The 21,978-nt window shown below is 43.6% G+C and overlaps 1 protein-coding gene across 2 annotated transcripts in view; it reads right to left on the bottom strand.

Moving 5' to 3' along the window:
* Positions 1–13,220, bottom strand: part of RORA (RAR related orphan receptor A) — a 349,533-nt gene extending 336,313 nt beyond the window's left edge. The window contains exon 1 of one of the 2 annotated variants that reach the window (XM_063412518.1): positions 12,930–13,220. In XM_063412518.1, the coding sequence (XP_063268588.1) occupies positions 12,930–13,101 (172 nt within the window). In that variant the 5' untranslated portion in view covers positions 13,102–13,220. The remainder of the gene's footprint in view (positions 1–12,929) is intronic. The other variant, XM_063412516.1, reaches the window with a different exon arrangement.
* Positions 13,221–21,978: the final 8,758 nt, after the last annotated feature.

Below are 21,978 nucleotides of genomic sequence, written 5' to 3'. Positions count from 1 at the left end.
GTAAGGTCCAGCAGTTATAAGTCTCTCTGCTTAAAACATACAGGAAAATATGAAAAAAACCCTGCAAATCAAAAGCAAGGAGTTTACATCTAAAACATTACATTGAAAAAACGTAATGCAGAAATATTTACTTTTATGGAGAAATATCACACAGAGATGTCAGGATTACACAAAAACTTAACTGCTCACATTTACATTTAAATGTGGTTGCAAAAATCAGACACTACCTGAGACAGACTAAAACCAAATTTCTCTGTGCTGATCTGGTCAAAGTATGCTGAAAAATAGCCACAACACAAAAGAACTTCCACCAAAAGAAGGAATAGTGCTTACCCACACCACTACCATTCATCTACTTTTTATCAAATTTTAATACATAACATCCTTCAAAATCTTTTTGTTGCACAGCCCAGGTTTGTAGAGTTTGCAAAGTCCCCCAGTCTGCTGGGGAATCTGAAGTCTTTCATATAAATGACAGCAGTAACTCCAGTGAGCAGCAGTGGTGTCACTGCACCTTGGTGAGGCTAAGCAGAGCCAGATCCCCACAATCTCCTGAGGATTGTTAAGCACTGCCTGCACAGCAGAGCCTCTGCCAACACAGCAATGACAAATAAAGTTGCTGCTTTCTCCAGCCCCCACTTCCTGCAGCACATCAAGCTAAAACTCAATAGAGGGCAATTTTTAAGGAAAAAAACCCCCAAACAATTATGCTGGGTTTGCTTCACTTGGACACACAACAAAGTGATAAATGCTCCCTTCTGCTGGCGTGGCAGCACCCACACCAGCAGCTCAGACTGCAGTGTCAGTGAGAGCGTGGAGTTTTCAATTCCTGTGCCAACAGAACCCACAGGTGTCCCAGGACACCTGCACGGAGCTGCTCTGACAAAGGACACCTACACCAGATGCTGGGCAAGAAGAAAAACCATCAAGGCACAGCTGCTGCCTCCTTGGTCAGCGTGGACAGAGGGAAAAATGCTGAACTTCTTCATACCTGTCCTTCTGGGGGAAATTAACACCTAAAAAGTGAAATTTTCAAGTACCTTCTATGGCACTTCAGTGGTCTGGTGCTGCTAACTTAGTCCACAGACAGGGAAATAATGCGGCACCTCTCACACCTTCTGCCTTTTTGTGTCCCCACAATTTGAAACTCAACACATCTCAGCACACAGCTCCATAGAGCACTTCCAGGCACTTCCAAGACTTCTCAACTCTGACTGTGACCTGAATAAATCTGAAGGAGCAACGTTTCTGATACAGCAACATGCACTCCTACTCCTTATTTCCACACAGGGAAATGAGAGGAATGAATGAAATGGGAACAGAGTCCAGAAAACATAAAACTCACTCTGACAACCCACCATTACTCTGTCCCCTCTCACATATTACAGTGTCCCCTCACAAATAATATTACAATAACATGTGATGCTTTAATTAAGTTATTGCCCAGACACAGGGAGATACTCTTTTTGTCTTAAGCACCTCACGTCCACAATAATTTCATTATAGCTTTAGACTTTTTGTGACAAATCCCACGCAGGTAGGACAGCACTTATAAAGTATCTTGGAATGTTAAGATACTAAGATTTAAGTAAGTGAGTATAAATAAAATACTGCTATATCTAAAATATATTCTATTCCTAAGGGAGAAGGGACACAAGACAGGAATTCAAGACACATGTATCCTGAATTTCATGTGTAACATGTATCCTGAATTTCATGTGTAACATGAATCCCGAAGTTCACGTGTACCATCTCTTGGCTACTTTTTAAAGAAATTTCTCTTACAAACAAAAAACAGTTGGTAGTAGCCTCTAATATTATGTTTAGTGCTTTTCCAAAGAGATCATCCCACCATTTAGGTGGCAAGATGTGTTTGCTTCCTAAAGAGTCCCGACAGCACCCCACTGTTAGTTCACAACTCTTTTTCTTTCCTTTTTTTTTTTTTTTTCCCAAATATTTGCACTGTTGCTGGACCATAAAAACAGGCTTTCGTTTTAATCTGCTTAACACACAGTGGGAAAGGGCTTCTAATTTCACAGGATCGAGATAAGACAAATAATTCATAGAACACATTAGCACAACATCTATGGCAAAAGAATTTAGTCAGAGCTCATTGGAAACAATAGGGTGCTGAAGCAAATCTGAGGCAACTGTCTGAGACCACACCATGCACTAAAACACATTTTATTACATTCCTTAGCAGAGACAAGATCACAGAATAGGAATATATTAATTGTACAGAGGAAAGAAGGCTGTAGATTCCCCTGCCCTCAGCAGACACTGTAGCTTCCCCCGCTACTCCAGCCCTTTTGCAAATGTTTGGGGTTTTTTTCCAGGCCATTCTCCAAATCAGTCATCTTTCTTTTGTGCCCTTTCATTACACTCCTTCCTTAAGTTCCACGTCTTTCTTTTACTGTTCATTACCCAAAACTACCCTGCTCCCCCTTTGGCTTCGTTTACTTCCTTTCTGGGTTTGTTTTTACATTTTCTATTGCTGCCTTTCCAGAGCCAAGTTTGCTTCCAGTGTGCGTTCTGCTGTGTGCAGAGAAAAGCAATGCAACAAAATATTTTCAGTATTGGCATGGAGTCCCCACCTCGCCACTTGTGATCATTTGCTCTCAAATCCCTCAAGACATTCTGCTTTGAACCTCTGCTGTGGCAAAGGAAACAAAGGATACGTGGAAGAAATTCTGAGGAGATTTGCCAACTGCAGAGATCTGTGACAAGCCATTTCTACAGTCTCCAAACTGGGCTGAAAACAACAGGAAGGTGGACTGGGGAATGCTGGAAACCCAACACTGAGGCCAAATACAGCTTGCTAAATGGAAGCCCCTGGTTATCTGTAAACCTAGCTGCTCTGCTAATCCTGCCTTCATCCAGAAGCTTTTGTCCTTATCCTCTCTGAGGTGAATGTTGTACGGGGGAGCCTTCTTCAGAGAACTGAAAGCAAAGATTTTAGTGACAGACTGCCTTGAGCACTGCTGTGGGAAGTTCTCTAGCTAGAATTTTGGAAGGATTTTGTTTCTGTTTCAAAAAAAAAAAAAAAATCTTCCCTTGTTCCTTCGCACAGCCTTAGATACTATAATACATGTCACACTAAAGCATCTCTGGGATACTGCTGACCTGGCCTGCTCATTTCAGTGGGGTATTGTTACCCAAAAAATTAACAACTGCAATTTCTCGTGAACTAGAATCGTGAATCTCTAAAACGAGGCCGTGGTATAGTGTGATTTACTCAGAAAAAAAAAAAAACAACAGGAAAATAATTCAGTTATGATCAAATCATGTTAGAGGCAGCCAATATCAAGAGAGAGAAATGCCAATAAGGCAGGCCACCTCAACAGTTAGTTTATTAAATTCTCTGAAGCTAAATCCCTACAATCAGTTCACCTTTCCCTCCATTTTTTTCCATCACAAAAAAAGAAGACTTTTTGATTGTTATAAGGATAGTGCTAAGATGTCAGTGGCTACAAAGTAAAACATTTACTAAACCTTTAGTAAAGCTAGCAAACACACTCCCTATAGAGCAACAGACAAGTACAGCTCAGGTTCTGCACCTGAGGAAATCCTTGCTCACCTCCTAACAGCTGTTCTGAAGTAGGGATACAAATTCTTCTCTGGCAATGAAGCCACAGTGTGATCCTGAAAGCAAAATTATGGCAGGGTAACAATGTATCTGCCAAAATATTTACCACTGCTCACCAGCCCTAGCTACGGTGAAAACTACAGTTAATTCATCTTTTATCCAGAGTCATTTTCATTGGTGCTACAATTACCTGTTTTTCCTAAGCCATTTCCCAGTGCAGCTCTTGATGACCTGCAGCTCTCTCGATCTTTACTGCACATGCAGCCCCAGCTTTACCCTGCACTGCAGTCCTGCCCTGGCAGTCACAGACTCAGGCACGGTGCTTGCTGTTGTCACACACACACTGCCACAGGAGCCAGCCTGCTGCAGAGCAGAACTTCTGATAGTCAGGGCTGCCTTTCATGCTGCCAACACATGACCTAATCTGATCTCTGCCAGATTCACACTCAGGAGAATCAGATCATTGCTTAAGGATACACCTGATTCCAGCACAACATTACAATCATTAAGAGTGTGGAGAGGAAATGAAATCTCTAGAAACAACTCAGTGGTTTGGTTTTTTAAAGACTCTCAAAGTGTAAAGCCTGCCTGGCTATTGATGGATTGGCAGGATTGCTGAGGGACTGAAAGTACACCACGCCACTCTACATTGCCTTGTCCATTATTCCTCCAAGCAGCAAGAGTTGCCTTTGTGCTCTGACTTTCATGTATTATCTCAGAAGCACTCTGACTCCACCCAAGAGTTCATCAGAATTTTTGAAAGGCCTCCCTAACAACCCAGGCAGTAAAGGACCCTTTCCTAACTTCTGTAATGACAACACAAAACTCCTCTTGAAGATTACATAAATGAAGCAGGACGCAGACAGAGGTTTTTGATATGCCCTAGTTTCCTTTGAGATGGGTTTTATTTAATTTTTTTAAATATATACAGAATTTAAGAGATGCTTTATGCTGACAGGTTTTTTTACTTCAAGTAAAGTATTAGCAAAAGGTGTATTTCAGCCAATTATCAAATTTCAAGATTTCTTTCAAAATCTTACCTTTCTGCCCTTAGTTAAAAGACTTAATGCAGCAGAGGCCTCTGATTTACATTTGGTTCAGACTTTGGCAAAGTCATCTCTTAGTTCATAAAAGGCATTCTTTCCTACCTCTACATTTGAAGAGAAACTATGAGGGAAAATCCTGCTTTAAAGTATTCTCGTAATCCCACTACAGGAATAAAATAAACCCTATAATCAGTATTTCACAAGTCTTGGCCTTGGTTTTATCCTTGACTGTATGCAGCAGACCTTGCATCAGCGCCAAAACAGTCAGGCCAAGCTCTACTAATACATAATTTAAATCTTCCCCATGGTGTCTACAGTTTTGCATATATATTTACTTCAGAAGTGCACGCCATACACTTCTACAAACCTATGGAAAACACTCCTCTCTCACAGGTCAGGAGCTGGGGATTCTATTGGATGCACACTCAGCAGCACTTTGCTACATGGTCTACCTCAGGTTTGATTTTTGTTTTTCCTTCTGTCTTCTTTCAGTCATATTGTTAAAACTAACTGCAGAATTCCTGACCATATATTCTCCATTCTTCACACAAACCACCTCTTTGGACAAGCATGTCATTTTTAAAGATATTTATCATTAATTATAAAATAATAAATAATACTTATAAAGTAATAAGTAATATTAAAAAAAAAAAAAAAGAAGAGGGGGTTCTCTGTCCATTCTCTGTCCAACCTCCTTCTAGGAGTTACAATTTCCATCGCCTCTGCATACTTTCAACACATTTGAACAGTTGCAGACCCAAAGCACACAGACATATTGTTAATTAATGCTGTAAATACCCCACAGTCAGTATGAAATGAAACATTTAAAAAGAACAGCAGCACCACAGTTTTTCACCCCATGATCACTATACCTGCCTCATTAATCTCCTGCACCCATGTGAAGTAAATACATAGTACAACTACAAACTAAAAATCAACAAAGCCTTTAAAATGGTTTAATTTGATTCTACAAGGGAGGTTATCATAATCCAGCTCTGCTTTCTCACATTCTGCTGGCAATTTCTCTCAGCTCAGTTTCCACACTAACTTTGTTCTCCATCTCACAATCTATCATGCTGTTATAATGCCAGCTCAAACGCTGTTTGTAACAGCGCAGCAATTTCTCAGAAGTTGCCAGCTTCATAGTGTGTTCCTGTAGAAGTGCATGGAAATTATTAGATTAAATTACAAATGAAAGACTCTGCAGTTGGTCATTATTACCAGGACATTTATGTACATTCAGTTGATCATGAATTTTGACTTCTGTTCCTTTGTAGATCTTCTGTCTATACTCTGTTCTGCCTGATTACATGGGAAGTGAAATTGAAGACAACTGGAAAAGAGCTGTATTTTCCCCACAGTCACCAACATCCTCACAAGACAAGGCTTGACACCCACCTCCCCCAGCCCCTACTGGCTCTGTGTCAAGAGATCCCCCAGAACCATTTTTAAAACCTCTGTGAATATGAGCACATTTCACAGACAGCAACTCCCTATTTAAGGAATTCACCAGTAAAGAAATTTGCTTTACAAAGCAAGACTTGCAACATCCCAGGTGTCCCCCCTGGTTTATAAGATTTCACATACCAGCATGGAACCAAACAATTAATACATCCAGAAATACCTGAAAACATTGATCATTCTGCAACTGGTGATCACAATAGGGTGAGCAGCAGGATCTTCAATTATCTCACTGCTGGGGGTATCATTTTCAGGAAGGTATTTCAAACCAATTTCTTGACCATACACTGCCACTGAAAATATCTAGTAATTTTCTACAGGAATAGAGCTGTTTGACCCAATTCCAATGCAGATAATTATATTATCTGTATCCAAAATCCCTCTGAGTGTTTCAATCAGGTATGGTATTCTTCACTTTCTGTTCTGATCTGCTTAGCATGGCTGAGCACCATTAAACAGCTGTCAGATTCCACACAAGAAGTGGCTGGATTTCAGTAATAAGCAAAATGGTTCCCAATAGTGTTTAAAACACCTGGGGATCCTTCCAAATGAACAGTGCAATGAGGCTAAACTATAAGATTAAACTGCTGTAAAATAAGCCCCACAATTTCTTCATGAAAATACACACCCCGATACACTTCGTCTCTGTAGAGCTCAGTTGTTGCCAAGAATGAAAGATACCTAGATGAGACTTCAGATAACAGTATGAAGAATAATTCACAACCTTTGCATTCAAGAAATTAGACAATTAACTCCTCGTGACACACAGCCCAAGCTGTTCTCATGTTTCTATCAGCACAGACCATCTACAACAGACATGCTGAAGTGCTAAACTGTGAGTCATAGAACAGAGCTCACTGTGAGTTCAGCTATCACCAAATAAAATCCCAGGCTCTTCTTCGTTTTCAGTCCAAGGACAGGTTACAGAACACATTTGAAGAAGCAAGTGAGCTAACTGATCATGAACACAGTTACTCTGAGGTGAAAAGAAGGTTTGTAATCATCAGACAACAAAGCTGTAGAGGAGCCTCCTATCAGAACGCTGGGACCAAAAAAATCCGTAACAACCCTAAAAACCAAGTGTGATCTGACACCAAATGTGCAATGTGGCTCTAGTGACAGTAGGGGATTCAGGCTCTGCTCTGCAGGGCCCTCCTCTACACATCTGCAAGAACCTGTGCAGGCAAGGATGTGTGTGTGACCTGTCTGCCAGCTGTGAGTGCACAGAAAACCAACAGCTCTGTAAAGTGCACTTCCAGAAGTGATTATCAGGGCTCCAAAGACAGCCTCAGCAATGGTGAAATGCAAGGTAATTGAAAAAAGAGTCGAAGGAAACAAGACAGCAGAAATCTGCACATGAAGTGTGGATGCTTCCACACATTCAGGAAGTTTCTTCAACACTTCACCTACCAAAACTTCCTCTTCTGCCAAAGCCACAGAAAACCACAGAACCTCCACAGCAAGCTCAGGTAAAAGTGAGACAGAGAAAAAGAATTCAGCTTCTCTTGAGTAGCAGGCTGTGCTCCCCACGCAAAGGCCCTGGGATGACAGAGGTGTAGGATGGACAGACAGCAGAGGGGTGACACCTGCACAGGAATGGAAGGCCCTGAGCCAGGGGCATTGCTGCATTTTGACAGCTCCTGTGCAGTACCTGGGCCAGCGTTCCCCTTTCCCTGCCCTCTGCAGCTGTGTGACAGCAGCTGCAGCTGCCATGCAGCCCTTTGCTCCCCCAGCGGCAGCGAGCACAGAGCTGGAAACAATCCCCAAGATACACAGCACCCACACTTGCCACTGCATTGAGATATACTCCGAAATTTTAATTTTTTTTCATTTTTTAACATCTGTTCCTACAGCTGCATGTCCCTGAAAACGCACTCTTAAAAATATTTCAGTACAGAATGGATCACCTATTCACAAAGTAATTTCAAGACTGATACAGATATCATAGTAATTTAAAACAAGGTTGGGGGTTTTTACCCCTTTTTACTGGGATAGTTCTCAGATTAAATCCAACAAAATCAACTGAATCATTTCAGATTTCCCCCAACGCATATTTTTGCAGCTTAAAAACAAATAGCAGAAGGAAAAAAGAAAAGAAAAAAAAAAGACAGCCTCCCAAAGCTGAAATTGCCCTTTCCATTCAGATGCAGTGCTATACCCAAAACTGAAATTGTCACACAGACCGTTAATCTCCATTACAAAATATGTTCTTTATTTAGTAAAATTACAGCATTTGGTTGAATGATAACAGTATTTACATACTGTTTTATGAGCTCCTGAGATGTTTCTCAAGCAAATAAAATAAGAGAATAGGTTACGGTTTATTGAAATAAGAGAACTGCATTGTTCCTAGGAGAACAACATACTGCTGCTATTATTGCTCCTATGCTACAAATGTTTAAAACAATGCTGTACTTTGAAGGATTCAAAGCACATATCATCTACCAAAATAGGACTAAATCAGTGGTGCATGCAGAATAGTCCTCAGTGACGACAAAGGCAATCCAAAGAAAACACAGAAAGCACCCAAATCTACAAAATTCAAAGAGTCCTCCTGAAAACAACGTGCAAAATTTTGTATTGTAACTGTGCTCTGTAGCACAGTCTAAATCCAGAAACTGATACAATGTAGGAAAAAAGGTATTTCTAAAGAAAATAAAACCATAAACCTATTGTTGTCACTACTAATGATGTTACATCCCTACTTGTGGAGGATCACCCAAATTAAAAAAAGGCACAAAAGCAACATGCCACAATCTACCAGTGGAGACGGGATCGGGATAAATAGACAATGTGATAAAAAATTCCAAAGGGTTCTGGAAAACAGCAAATACACCCAGAACCTCAACGGCAAGAAAAGGAGAACCTACATAGCTGTAGCTTTCAATTATTAAATATTAGGCATCATAAAAATATTTGCACGTAGCATCATCCAGTGATGTAAGAGCTGTCTTAAATATTTTTCAGCAAGCTCAAGTCACCTCTGAGACCAAGAGCTCAGTTCCAAACAAACTAAGCATTTTTAACGGATTTAAAAGCTTTCTATGTACTTTGCTTTTTAATGAGACAGTAGTTCTCTCCTAAAATAGAGTTTATTCAATTACAACTATTTCTAGGGAGACTAATAGAGTATTAAGCCTTAGACTGCAGCATGGGTAGAACTCCATGGAAGTCAAAGCCTGCAAAGTGAAGTAAATGTCAATAAAAGCCACAGTCCAGGGCCAGAGCTGGCGAGGGAAGCGTTCCTCCTACCAAGCATGGCAAACCACAAACCCTTGGTGCAGAACACACACACACTCAGACTCAAAGTCAACCTGCTGGTCAGTGACTGGTCTTCAGAAAATTTTAACAACTACTGTCAGCAGTAAAAACATCCCTCTGGGGAAAAGCAGGCTTTTTATCCATTTCCTGCTTTTTCCAGTATGGTGACAATTTCCTAACAATCAGTTTTAATATCAGACTGTGGGGAATTTTTTGAAGCGTGCAAGTATGCGTGCATGCCCCCATACACTAAATATATCACGTAACAACTCCCCATTTGAAAGTGCTTTTGGTAACTCAGAATTTACGTTTGCAAGTTGAGTATTCTACACAGCAACAAAACCAGCATAACCTCTGCAAAATAAAAACCAGGTTAGGTAAGGATCTGGTGGTACAGACGGGCTTGCATATCAAGCAGTAAAGTATTTTGAAATGGTAATATTATAGTAACTAAAAAGAATTTATTCCACAGCAAACTTTCCCCACTTCTCCATCAACAGTCCTCTCTTTAATTTTGTTTTCTTCATTCCTTGTGTACACTGATTATTATAAACCCTGACGTATCAAAGCAGCTTTGCAGTGTGTGCAGCTATGAAAATTAAGGATATGAAACCAATATTTGTAGTGTTCATCGAGTGAAAAATAAGGATTTCTCCAGTTAGAGAGGTGTAAAAATGTGTACATATACCTAAATGTCTGTATTTGTATCTATCCTCCACACAGCTCACATGAGAGTCCAGAGCTGCCTGCTTACTACACATGGCAGAATTGTGACCCAAACAAGTAAATTTTGAACTCAATACACAGCTGAACATATGAGCTTATAAGGTGACAGTTCTAAAAATAATTTCACCTATACTAGTCACACACTAAGGTCACATTGTTGCCATAAGATATAAAGGACCCTATCAAAAACAAAAAAAAAGGCAAGAAATCAAGTGCTATTTCAATAGCTTAAAAAAAAAATCTTAAAACCCCCAAACCTACAAGTCTATAGGGACCCCTAACACCTAATCCATCCATCAAGTCCTGACTTCAAGGAGGCCCCAATGTTGTCACTGTCATGTTTTCCTGCGTGGTTCTGCATCTCCAGGTTTTCACTACTAGAAAGGCACAATCAGCTGGTGTGTACTGTATAGGTCAATTTACTTCCAACACACTAATTTATGCAACATTAGCACAGAATGCCAGCTACAATTCTCTTACTGTTTGCACTCTAGGAGTAGACTTGTATTTTCTGCCAACTCCATTACATCATCCGAAAAAACCCAAACACTTTTTTTTTTTTTTTTCCTTCCCAAATCCCTGCCACTCTCCTTCTCCTTCTCCCCTCTCCCTTCCCAAACCACACGCCAATTACTGCCGCGAGCTTTATTTCTCCCTGCAGCCTGCAGAGCCCCGGCGCGCAGGGCTCTGGCCATTGTGTTGCCGGGGATGCCTCCATCACTGACCTTCGCTTTCCCACTCAGACTGTTACATAACGCGGTGCCTGCCTGCGTGCGGCGGCCGGCAGCCCGGGCCAGTGCCGGCGTGTGCCTGGCCCCCCGCTCCTTCCCCTTCCCCAGCGAGGCCCGGGGGAGGAGGGACATGTGGGTCAGCGGGTTAGCAGTACCAGAGCCCGAACGCTTCGGGACCGCCAAAAAAAAAAAACCACCTTCACCGCCGGAGCCGCCCGGGCTTCCCAGCACCCCCCTCTGCTTCTCGCGTCCGTACAGCAGCGACAGCCGAGTGTTACATAATTGATGGGATCCCAAAGTTGCCCCCCTCCCCAAAGGCGGCGTAGCCGGCTGCCGGCTCCCTCCCGCCGGCCCCGCTCCCCGGCAGCACCATCTGCCCGCGCCGCCGGAGCGCTGGGCCGGAGAGCCGCGAGGGGGGGGCGTTGTGTAACACCCGCCAACTACGGCCGGCTCCGCAAACATCCAGAAAACTCCCCGACAAATTAAGGAAATTTTCTCCAGTGTTTCTGATTAACCTCGTTACATAAGGCGCTTGCATTCCAAATCCACTCTCGCAAGCTCTAAATATACCCCGCGCAGCCAAACGCTCCCTGCGCACACGCCCGTGGCCACCCGGCCTCCTCCGGCCGAGCCCGCTCCTCCTCGCCTCGGCATCCGCCGAACGGCGCGCTCCCTGCTCGCAAATCGCCTCTAATTAAATGTTTCGGCGTGTGTCATCTCGATGGCTTTTACTGTACGCGGATTCCCTGAGTGGGAAGCTGCCTGGGAAGGGGGGGTGTGGCCAAAAGGGGAAAAATACTGTAAAACACAAGCCAACACATGATCAGCCATATTCCAACCTACAACCCGAGCCCCCTCCGTCCGAGGAGAGACGCTCTCCCCGCCGCCGGCGGCCGGGCATCGCTGCCCCGGCCCCGCCGGCGGCCGCCGAGGGGGCTGCGCTCCCGCCGGGCACGTACTTTTCTCCGCCCGTCATTTCTTTCAACAGCCGTGTGTATTATTACGTAGCGTTATTTAATTCATTTTTACCCATCACCGAGGGATTTTACCGAGCGAAGCCTCTCTAGCGCGCTCCCCCCCTTTTGCAGGAGCGACGCTTCATAAATTATTTACAAGTAATTAAAGCCGCAGCCTCCTCCCTCTCGCACGTCTCGGCAAACTCCGGCGGCGTTTGAAGCCGGGCCCGTGTCCGCGGCCGCGGCGGGAGCAGCCCGCCCCTCACGGCCCCTCGGGGCTCCGCGCCGCTCCGCCCGGCAGCGCGCAGCTCTCCCGCCGCCGGCTCGGGGCTACCGCGGCCCACGCCAAACTTCAGCCGCCCTGAGCGCCTTCCGAGCGGACCCGCACGGCTCCGAGACGCGACCCGAGGCGGGAGAGGGCTTTGACAGCTGGCGGCAGCAAAGGGGGGCTCGCTTGTTTGCAGCGTTTTAGCCGGGGGCCGGCGGGGAGCGGCAAGGCAATCCCCGGGCGCACCGAGACCCTCGGCGAAGTTGCGCCCCTCCAACAACAGCAGCTACGAGATCATCCGCTCCGCGATGGAATAATTTTTAAGATACACTTAAATGAATTAAGGGAAAACAGCGCGCAACAGAGTGAATAAGTCACCCGCAAACCGCAAATCTCCTGTTTAATCACAGATCCCCCATTCACAACAAGCCACAGCACACCAGTTGAGAAACTGTCAAAAGGAGACAGACGAGGGGGAGAAAAAAAGGGGGGGAGGAAGGACACTGCAGCTTTAAAAGTTTGTTCCCTTGAATCCCAATACTCCCGCTGTTGCTTTATATATTTATAAAATTATGTAATTTCAGGGGCACAGTACCCATCCGGATACCACAGGCAATAAACGAGAGAGATAGGAAAGCACCAAACACCGCTCAATATTTTCATTGCATTTGTCCCTCCTCCTGCAGCAATTAAAAGAAGCTATAAAAGTTTGCAAGGTTTTGCAGGGGGTAGAAGCCCGGCTTGTTTGCGTGCGCGGCTTCAACAAGCACGAGCAATAAACCAGGGGATTAAATTGCTGCATTTCCCCCTTCTCTCTTACCCCCCTCTTCCTATTCCCACCCACCCCCCGATCCCACTCCCCCGGCCCCCTCCCCCTTCCCCAAGTCTCCCTACCTCTGCTGCTGCTGCTGCTGGAGTAGCTCTGCCTGCGGACGGGAGCCGGCGCATCGCTTTTCCGGGCAGGCTCCAGGTTCACCGGGGTGTCCCTGGCGCCGGCGGCCGCCTCGGAGACGCTGCTGCCCGGCTCACTGGCTGCTGGATCGGGGGCTGCCGGAGCCGACTCCATGTTTTTCCCAATGTAGATCGCTTGGAGATGGCGAGCTCCTACACTCCCTCTATCTTCTGTTTCCAGCGCAACTCTATGGTAGGAAAGCAGAAGGGAGAGAGCGAGCGTGATCCAGATGGGATGTGAGCTTGCCTAGCTGTGACCACAAGCAGCGCTAGCGAGAGCTGCACACCCCCCCGCCCCCGCACCCCCCGCGCTCCGCCGCCAGCCCCGCGCCCCTCGCCCGGCACCGCCGCCCTCCGGCGCGGCCCCGGCCCGGCTGCGGGAGCCGCGCCCGCCCCGCCAGCGGGCGGCTCCGCCAGGGGCGGCGGCCGCGGGGTCCCTGCGGCCCCCGAGCGCGGCCGGGGCCACAGAAGGTGCTGCCATTGCCCAGGGCGGGCGGGGAGCCAGCCCGACCTCCGCCCGGGCCGGCACCCGACGGCTCGGCGCGATGGTGGGGCCCGGCCGAAAGGGCCGGCGGGCCCGCCAGGAGCTCCCCTCTGCAGCCCCGGTACCAGCGGGAAGAGCTTCCACGCAGGGCTGTCTTCCCTCCCCCATGACTGTTTCAGCTGAAGCCGCATCAGAAGATGCCAGCTGTATTAAGCGTCTCAAGACCCACATGTTTAGCAGCCACGCAGCCGGAGAAGGCAACATTTCAGACAATACCTCGCTTTCAATGAAGTGCGTGTTGACACAGAACAAAAGGTGACTAGCAAGGTGCCAGAAAACCTCCAGATCTGGTCTGACTTCTGCAAGCACCCTTGTGCAGTTCAGTCTCAGAAATGGTCAATTCCTTGTCCACTACCTGATGTTAAAATGCAGTAACAGCTGCCACAAACACACCCCGGAGAACACATCTCTATCTCTCGTGTACAACAGAGGCCATGTTTCATGCAGCCCTACTGCCTCCTGTACAGAAGGTGCTAAAGCTGCCTGCTTTGACTGCTCTGACTAGAAGCGTAGCCCGAGTAGACCAAATCATGATATTTTTACTGAAAGCGGTTCAAGCTTTTTCCAAATGGCACTGGATCATGTGCAAGCAGCTGATATGCCACCTTCTGCCAACCAGGACTGCTGCTACAGCTTTCAACACTGCTGGTGCTGGTACCTGATGAAACTTTCAGATAAACCCTGGGCAATTCCACATCCTGCAGTATAATCGCCAGTGCTGCACTGCTCTCTCACAAATGATGTCTGCTCAAGCAGCTGTGAAACGTACCATGAGTCCTGCCTGCCCCTGGAGCCTGTCCACAAATTGGATTACATCTTGCACTGCTGATAGTTCTTTTGGTGGAAGGGCAGAATCTTGGGTCAGTTGATTTGGAAGCCCCGAAGTTCCTGAAGTGTCTGGAAAACAAACACCACAAGAGTTCTGATTACCTGATGTCTGCTTCCATCTGAGAGGAATGGGCAGCGATTGCAGCATTAAAAAATTATTCTGCATTCACTTTCAGAGCATGAATAAATTTCAGATGGGCAGAGCTGGGCTTACAGACCTTGCCCATTGAGTGAACCAGGTCTGGTTCTTTGCGATTCAGTACTGGGTTAGGGCAGGCCTGGGAGCACACAGGGTATGGACACAAAAGGGTTTCCATCAGCATCAAGGAAAAGGGTCTCACGCTGGGTGGAAGCTGTTCCTGGAGAGCAGCCTGAGCAGCAGAGGGAGCGGAAGGGGATGAGGGAAGCAGGAGCACAGGTTGATCCCCAGGACTGATGCGGAGACTGTGAGCATCCCTGGATCATGCACTGGCACAGGCAAGGGGCACAGGCTTTGGGCACAGCCTCTCCAGAATCTGCAGAGGCAGCAAGGTGGGCCTTCTCTGATGCAAGTTTGGTGGATTACAGGTGCAATTTCCTGCAAAGTCTCTCCCTTCACTTTTTGCTGATTGGCAGCCTCCAAACACAAGTAAGAATTACACGATCTGTGGAAACCAAACTGCCTGTTAGCCCGAGAGAAAGCTTATCCCTCCCTCTTCAGATCGGGGTTTTAGCAGGCTGACCAGGCAATGTGTGTTGGGAAACTTGCCCAGCTAATAAAAAAAAGAACTTCATTCCTCAAAGCTGCCAGACCACTGCCTTTCACCAGTGCTGGGAACAATTGGACTACTTGCAACAGTAAGGATTATTCACGTGAGTGTTTTGCAGGACTGGTTTTAGTATAGCATCTACTACAAAGTATCAGAGATTGTAGAGTGGGGTTCTTTCTCCTTTTGTCTGTTAAAGGCTGCCGATACTTTGTACACCTACCTTTGTTACACAATTGTCATTTAGTGCATCTTTCCCCCTGTTTTCTAAATTGAAACAATTTTTCAATTTAGAAGAGAAAGGAGAAGGAAACACTCAAGACTACAATAGGACAACACAGTAGAGCTTTGCTTTTCAAATTGAGAGGGAGAAGAAATCACAGGAGTAAACCCAAATGCTTAGAACATCTGCATTAATGGAGAAGAAAAATTAATTTAATGATGTTTTGTGACATCTTTCTCATAAATCACCAGCAGCTAGAACCAACTAAAGCAGGGCAAATTTGTAGCATGTTTGTAGAGGCCACGATCTAGGAGCACCTACACAAGCAAAAAGACAAAGCTGCTTTTGGTCTAGCAAAAAGAGAGGGTGCCCACAAAGTGAAAGCACCATGAGCAAAGGAAATAGGGTGACAGTTCATTTGAGATTCATATAATGGATGAAAACCATCACGATTTTTGTCCAAAGCTCCCCCTCCATGGACTTGTTCTGCTAAGACATTTCCTGGGCATAGAAAAGGTCTTCCTCGTTCTTCAGTCTATTTTAGCTTCCAATCCCTACCAAGATGGTTCATTAACTTTGATCACTAAGCTTGTTTCAACAAGTGAGATGACATTAGCAGCAAAGACAGGTATGCTGAGAAACTTGAGGATAAATGTTTAGTTAGATGAAAGAGGGCTTTAGAAATTGCTGCACATATTACTTGTAACAGATCCTACCAGAAGTATCAGTAATGGAACAAAAAGGGACAAGTATCAGCAAATATCTCCTATTGACTCAGCTGATTTCATGTAGATACAGTGATTAATAATTTTAAAAATTCTGATTTAAAAAGTTACATAAATCTTATGTGATTCTGGAGTAGAGGAGGGATAAAGATCACCTGGACACCTCTTCAGTGGCAGAGGAAGTGGCAGAGGAGGTGTAACGCACACAGCCACCCGACACACAGAAAGCAATTCTTGGGCAGGACAGGGACGAGGTGGAGAGCACAAATGTGTGCAAGAAAAGCCCAGCTCACACCAGAACAGCACCACTCCGTTCTGCCAGCGTTCACTGCCCATTAATGTGCAAGCCTGCTGTGCACCCGAGTCACTGGGGGTCTTTACACACATAACCAATCCAGCTGTTCAAACACCTCCCTCTAAAAGAAAGCCAAAGTACACCTCTGACCCAGGAGTTACACGAAACCATAGAGTATCTCAAGCTGGAAGGGACCCGTAAGGATCACAGAGTCCAACTCCCTGCTCCTCACAGGCCAGGACTAAAACTAAACCCTAAGATTAAGAGCATCATCTAGACTCTTAGCAGCCCTCGTGCTGAGGTCTGGCCCAGCCCTGGCCACACCACACACATGTCCAGGGGACTGTCAAGCCTCCCTAGGAGGCTTTGCTGGCTCCAGTCCAGCAGTTGTACAGAACATATCGATGCACAGATGAACAACCATGAGGGCAAAGCTTGAATAACGTGGCACAGTTACAGCTGTTCCTCCTCTGCGAGAAGCTGCTAAGAGTGAGGCACTTTTACTTCCATTGGACACATCCTTGTGGTTTTCATGTCTTTGCAGGAAAAAAGAAATTTAAAAAAAATCATAGATCAAAGACATTCAGAAGAGCAAGTATCAGAGTCAAGGAAGGCACAGGACACCAACCAGGTCTTCAGTACAGTTCTGATGTCGTCGTGCTTATATACCAACATTCACAGAAGAGTTTCAAATATGTACATCTATTCTTTGTAACTACATTCTGTGGCATCTCTTTTAGTGGTTTACAAAACTTCAGTTAATTAAATTTTACAGTAGGACAAGAAACTGCTTCCACTGGAAACACATACAGCAACCACCTCAAAATTATGCAACCCATTAAGATTCAGCAAAAACAGGCAGACTGGTAAACTACAGGTATGGAACCTGAATATTTGGCAGTAATTAAATTAAACACTACCTGAACAGCATTCTCTCATATCCTAGATGAAAACAAAATAAAAAATGATAGGAAGGATATGAGACAACTGTGCTGGAGGCACTTAGACTGGAAGGAGCTTCAGTGGACCCTTTCCCACAACCTTTATCGCTAAGCAAAGTGGAAAGCTCATCAAACAGTTCAGCTGGAATTTGCACTCACAGACATAATTTTGTTTGTTTTAAAGACTGAGGAGCATTTGTTAACCAGCTAGCACAGCACAGATTCAGTGGAATCTCCTTCTTCCTGCTGTAAACTCATCGTGTAAACTATGAGCTGCTTTTCGTTGTTTGTTAAGCCTCTATTTCCACTTTCCTCTCCTGCCATTTGGATTCATTCCTTATTGGATTTTCTGTTTCTGAAAGAAAGAGGAGAAGCACACAACATACAAAGTAAAGGATCTTTGTGCTTATCTGTACAGCACAATGTCCACAATCAGCATCTTCTGATATAAAGACTAGCACGGGTCGGTTTTTCACAGTTCAAGATTTTCAGTGAGTGAATTAAGGTAAAAGGCCCAGAGATATCCACCTCTCTCAGCAAGCTGGTTTTGCTGCTGTTTTCTTGCAGATAGTTTAAAAAACTATTGAATCATTTCCTTTAGCCAGATGAAGACTTTTCTCTCTTTCCATGTGCTTGCAGACAACTTCTTCCTCCCACAAAGGTATGATAATTGAATTAGAAGAGCAACTCAGCCTGCCCTTATTCTCTGGAGAGCTGAAGGGAAACAGGGAGGAGAAAACTCTGATCTAGAGACACATTTTCGTTGTCAAGAAAATGGAAGATTTTTTAGTGAAGATCAGTAAATGAGATGCCATTTCTGAAGCCTTGCATCACTTCAGTCCAAACTGGGTATGGGTGAGTTCTAATTAGCTCTTGCTTCAGTACTACCTTCTTCACTGTGTTTTTACTCAAGAGCTGTTTCCTCAGATATCACATTTATTACAGAATTCATCCATACTATCAGACTGATAACTCACACTTGTGCAAAAAGATGTGCCTCTCTAAAAGTAGTAACAGGTTAAAAGCAGGTTAAAGCAAGGAGAAAAAAAAAACTTGTCTGTGATAAAAAAAATATTCCTGTTGTCTAGATGATAATTTTGTACATGCCTTCGTACATCTCTGGCATTCTCCCAAAGAATTTCCACCAGTAACCTCAGCATTGCCACCAGCACAGCCTCCAAAAGGTGGGGAAGTTAAAGTTACTGTACAAACTGCCTGTCCCTTCCCCATCCCAGCCCAGCCACCTCCCAGTCTCCCACTGCAACGGGAGGAACTGCACCTGCACCCATTCTGATTTGCCTTCCTTCTCTCCAGGTCACACAACTCGATCTTCTAGCTTAGAAACACAAAAATTACCTTCATTGTACATGTAACAAAAAAATTACACAACCCATCGGTATAATCAAGCAGCCCAAATACACAGAAGACATTACAGCTTAGATGAGCATTAAAACTGAATTATGCCAGAAATGGAGAAGAGAAAGTAGTAATTTTATTTAAAATGGTCAGGTTTTACATAATTTGAAGCTTCATTTGATTTATTTAAACACTGTATCTAGCGAAATATTTTCATTTCAAGGAGAATGGAAAGCTGTCTACTGAAAGCAAAGGTCAACTTGTATTAAAGAAAACATACATTCTGTTCCTTGCTTTAACTCCTTGAGAGCACCAAGCCCCACAATGGAACAGGTTGTGTCTTTTAAAATAGTAAGTCCAAAATTTTATATATTTTATACAGACTAGAAGGATTAATATGAAGCTTCAAGTATTACGCTAAAAAAGAATCCTTGGAAGAGGAATTTCATATTAAATATATTCCAGCGTGTTAATGGAACAAAGGCATAGTAAGACAGAGGAGATCTGTTTTTCTCTGTGTTTGGAGATGAAGGAGGAGGGCAGAACTATTTAGCTCTCACAACTGACAGTTCTAATAGTGTAAAAACAAATTTGGTTGTTGTTAGAGTTGTCTTCATGTTCTATAAAACACCGAAACCCAAAATAAGCCTTGCAATTTTTTCAGCTTTTTTTAATCTGGTGAAAAATAAGTACCTTGTAACCAAATCAAATATTTAATTAGACCTGAAATTAAAAGATGTGGTTTGTGCCTTGATTTTTTTAACTTGCTCATAAAAATGATGCTGAGATATGCTTCAAAGTAAAACAATCTTTTCTGTAAAAAAAACCAAACAAAACCAACAAACAAATTTGTGAAACACACTTGAAAAGTAACATCAAGGTCTTGCATATTTTCCAATTTCTTCTTCCTCAACTGAACAAATCGATCAGAAATTGGAGTTCATTAAATTGATCCAACCATGGATTTTTCTGGCTGCAAAGGTCACTCCGTGTTGGGTGCAGCTCTGGAGAGCTCTCTGGCTGCCTTTGCACAGCGAGCTCGGGGATTCTTACTCATGATCAAGGACACAAACGCACACGGGCTGCTCAGCAATAGCCACCAGAGAGACTCTCAGTACCTCAAACGAGGAGCCTCAGCCATCCTCAAATCAAATTTCAGCCTAAGAGCCTGGCAATGAAATATCCCAGCTCTCCATTTCTAAATCTCTCCAGGCCTGTGAATACAGCCCTGGCTGAGACTGCTAATGCATCTCTCCTCTTTTCCTTTCTGAAAGATTCATCATTTTTCTTTCAAAGAAAGCCATTACCTAAAAGCAAGAACAGGCTATGTAAAATATCCTCACAAACGTATTTGCACACACTATATGGTCTCATTTAGAAAAAAATTGCCTTACAGGTTTCATGTAAAAATAGAAAGCTCTTTCCTACACAAAGTTTGTTTTAGTAGTTGAGGTTTGAATCTTGTGACTGGGAGACTTCATGATAACCCACACAGTTATTTTGAAGTTTAAAGCAAAAGTAAAACCTGCTGTACTCCACAGATTCTTAGAGTACTCTTCCATTTCAGCTTGTCACTTATCGTGAATTTTGTGTTATATTTCTTTCTCTCTTTACCACCTTCCATAATACGTAGCATTCTTTCATAATTCCTCCTGGCAATCCTTGTTGCTATTGTAGAGATTTAACCACCATTGGAAAATGACATAAAGCAGAAACTCGGGCAAAACTACCAAATATTTTTTAAAATTATAAAATATTATGAAAGTAAAATCCTAGGTGGGGAATAACTAACATAAAAATCAGCTTGCTCACAGAAAAGAGAATATATTTTTTTCCGTATGGACATATTAACCAAGTCCACAGGACTTTTCCCAGATTCTTTTTGCAGTTTCCACTGTTTCATCCCTGCAGGCCTGCCACTACTCACCCAAAATAAGCAACACAGATTTCACAGTGTGCTTTTTATCACCTTAGCGTGATGGCAATCATTTGCCCCCAGCTGAAGGAGAGAAGGAAATAATTAAATATTTACAGCACTCTCCTTACACTAATAGAATTTTTCTTTAAGTTTTCCATAACCTTTATAATGCACTGATATTTTCCTGGTACATATACCACTGCTGTGCCTCTCCTCCACTGAGACTCACAGCTTTGCAAGTTCTTTATTGTGATTTTCAATTACCATAAGGAACCAAGAGATCAGAGAACAAATTTCAAAGGAATAACAAGTGGTTCACTTTAAAGTTCATTATTAATGTTTGTGGCTTTTCATAAATCAATATAAACAGGCAAGAACAACATAGCAGCTCTACTTTAGAATTTTTGATTGTCTGAATGTAAAACTGTACTACTAACAAATATTATCTTTAAACTTTCTTTTTTCCCTAAAGCTGTAAAATTTGTCTGAGAAATTGTTTGGAATCAATTGGTTTAGACTTTGAGAGCCAAAAGATTTATATTTCAAAATAAAACAAAAGCCAATCTGAAATACTTTGCATCTAGTGATCACCTGTTTTCCGCTGGGAATTTTAAGCTTTCCCAACTTTATATCCACACCTCAAAAAATGCCAAAGTCTAACAGAACGAGAAGAAAGATGTTTAATGAGTAAGAAACAATTGATTAGCCTTTTAAACAAGTCCTTTCTGCCCCTCTGCATCAAGCAGACATGAGGCAAGCAGCAGCATGTGCTGATTTTCCAAAATGAATCTTATTAGCTATTCTATCATCTCAGGTTCACAAATCCAGGAGAGCAATTTCTTACTTCAGATTAAAAAGCCCTTAATACTTTTCCACCTCAAAATCTTCCAGCTACATGATGGGACCTTGTGTCCTTTCTTCTGGCATGCTGGGCCCCTTCTGGTCAGCTCTGAGGTTATGTTCCAACACCAAAAAAAACCCCAAAATTTACGAATGCCCTTTGCATCGGTGCTCAGAGTAGAAGTTTCATGTGATATGAAGTTTACATTCCTTCTAATCTCATCTCATAACTCTATTCCGTGGAGACATCTTTATCAAGGAATAGATTCTTGGTCTAGGATGCTGAAATTAAAAATTCCTTACTAATTAATTTTTAGTTGGCACAAATCAGAGTCTTTTTAAGTTCAGTAGGAACTGTAAGTCTATTCTCCTTGTTTAACCACTTATAATTAAAGATAAATAAATAGCTCAGCTCTGTTTTTTCCCCAGATGAACATACTGATTACCACAGTAGGTTTTTCTGCAGAACTTCAGACTGGGAATGTGAGATTTTTAAGAACCCAACTCTCCAAATGCTTTCCCCTGAGAGGGGAAGGGATGGGGGAGGTGAAGAGTTCTGAAACTATCATGAAAACT

This window comes from Prinia subflava, chromosome 15, assembly GCF_021018805.1.
Source record: "Prinia subflava isolate CZ2003 ecotype Zambia chromosome 15, Cam_Psub_1.2, whole genome shotgun sequence".
NCBI classification, from domain to species: Eukaryota; Metazoa; Chordata; class Aves; order Passeriformes; family Cisticolidae; genus Prinia; species Prinia subflava.
The sequence above is the reverse complement of the archived record's forward strand: the minus strand, read 5'-3'. Positions and strand labels throughout refer to the sequence as shown.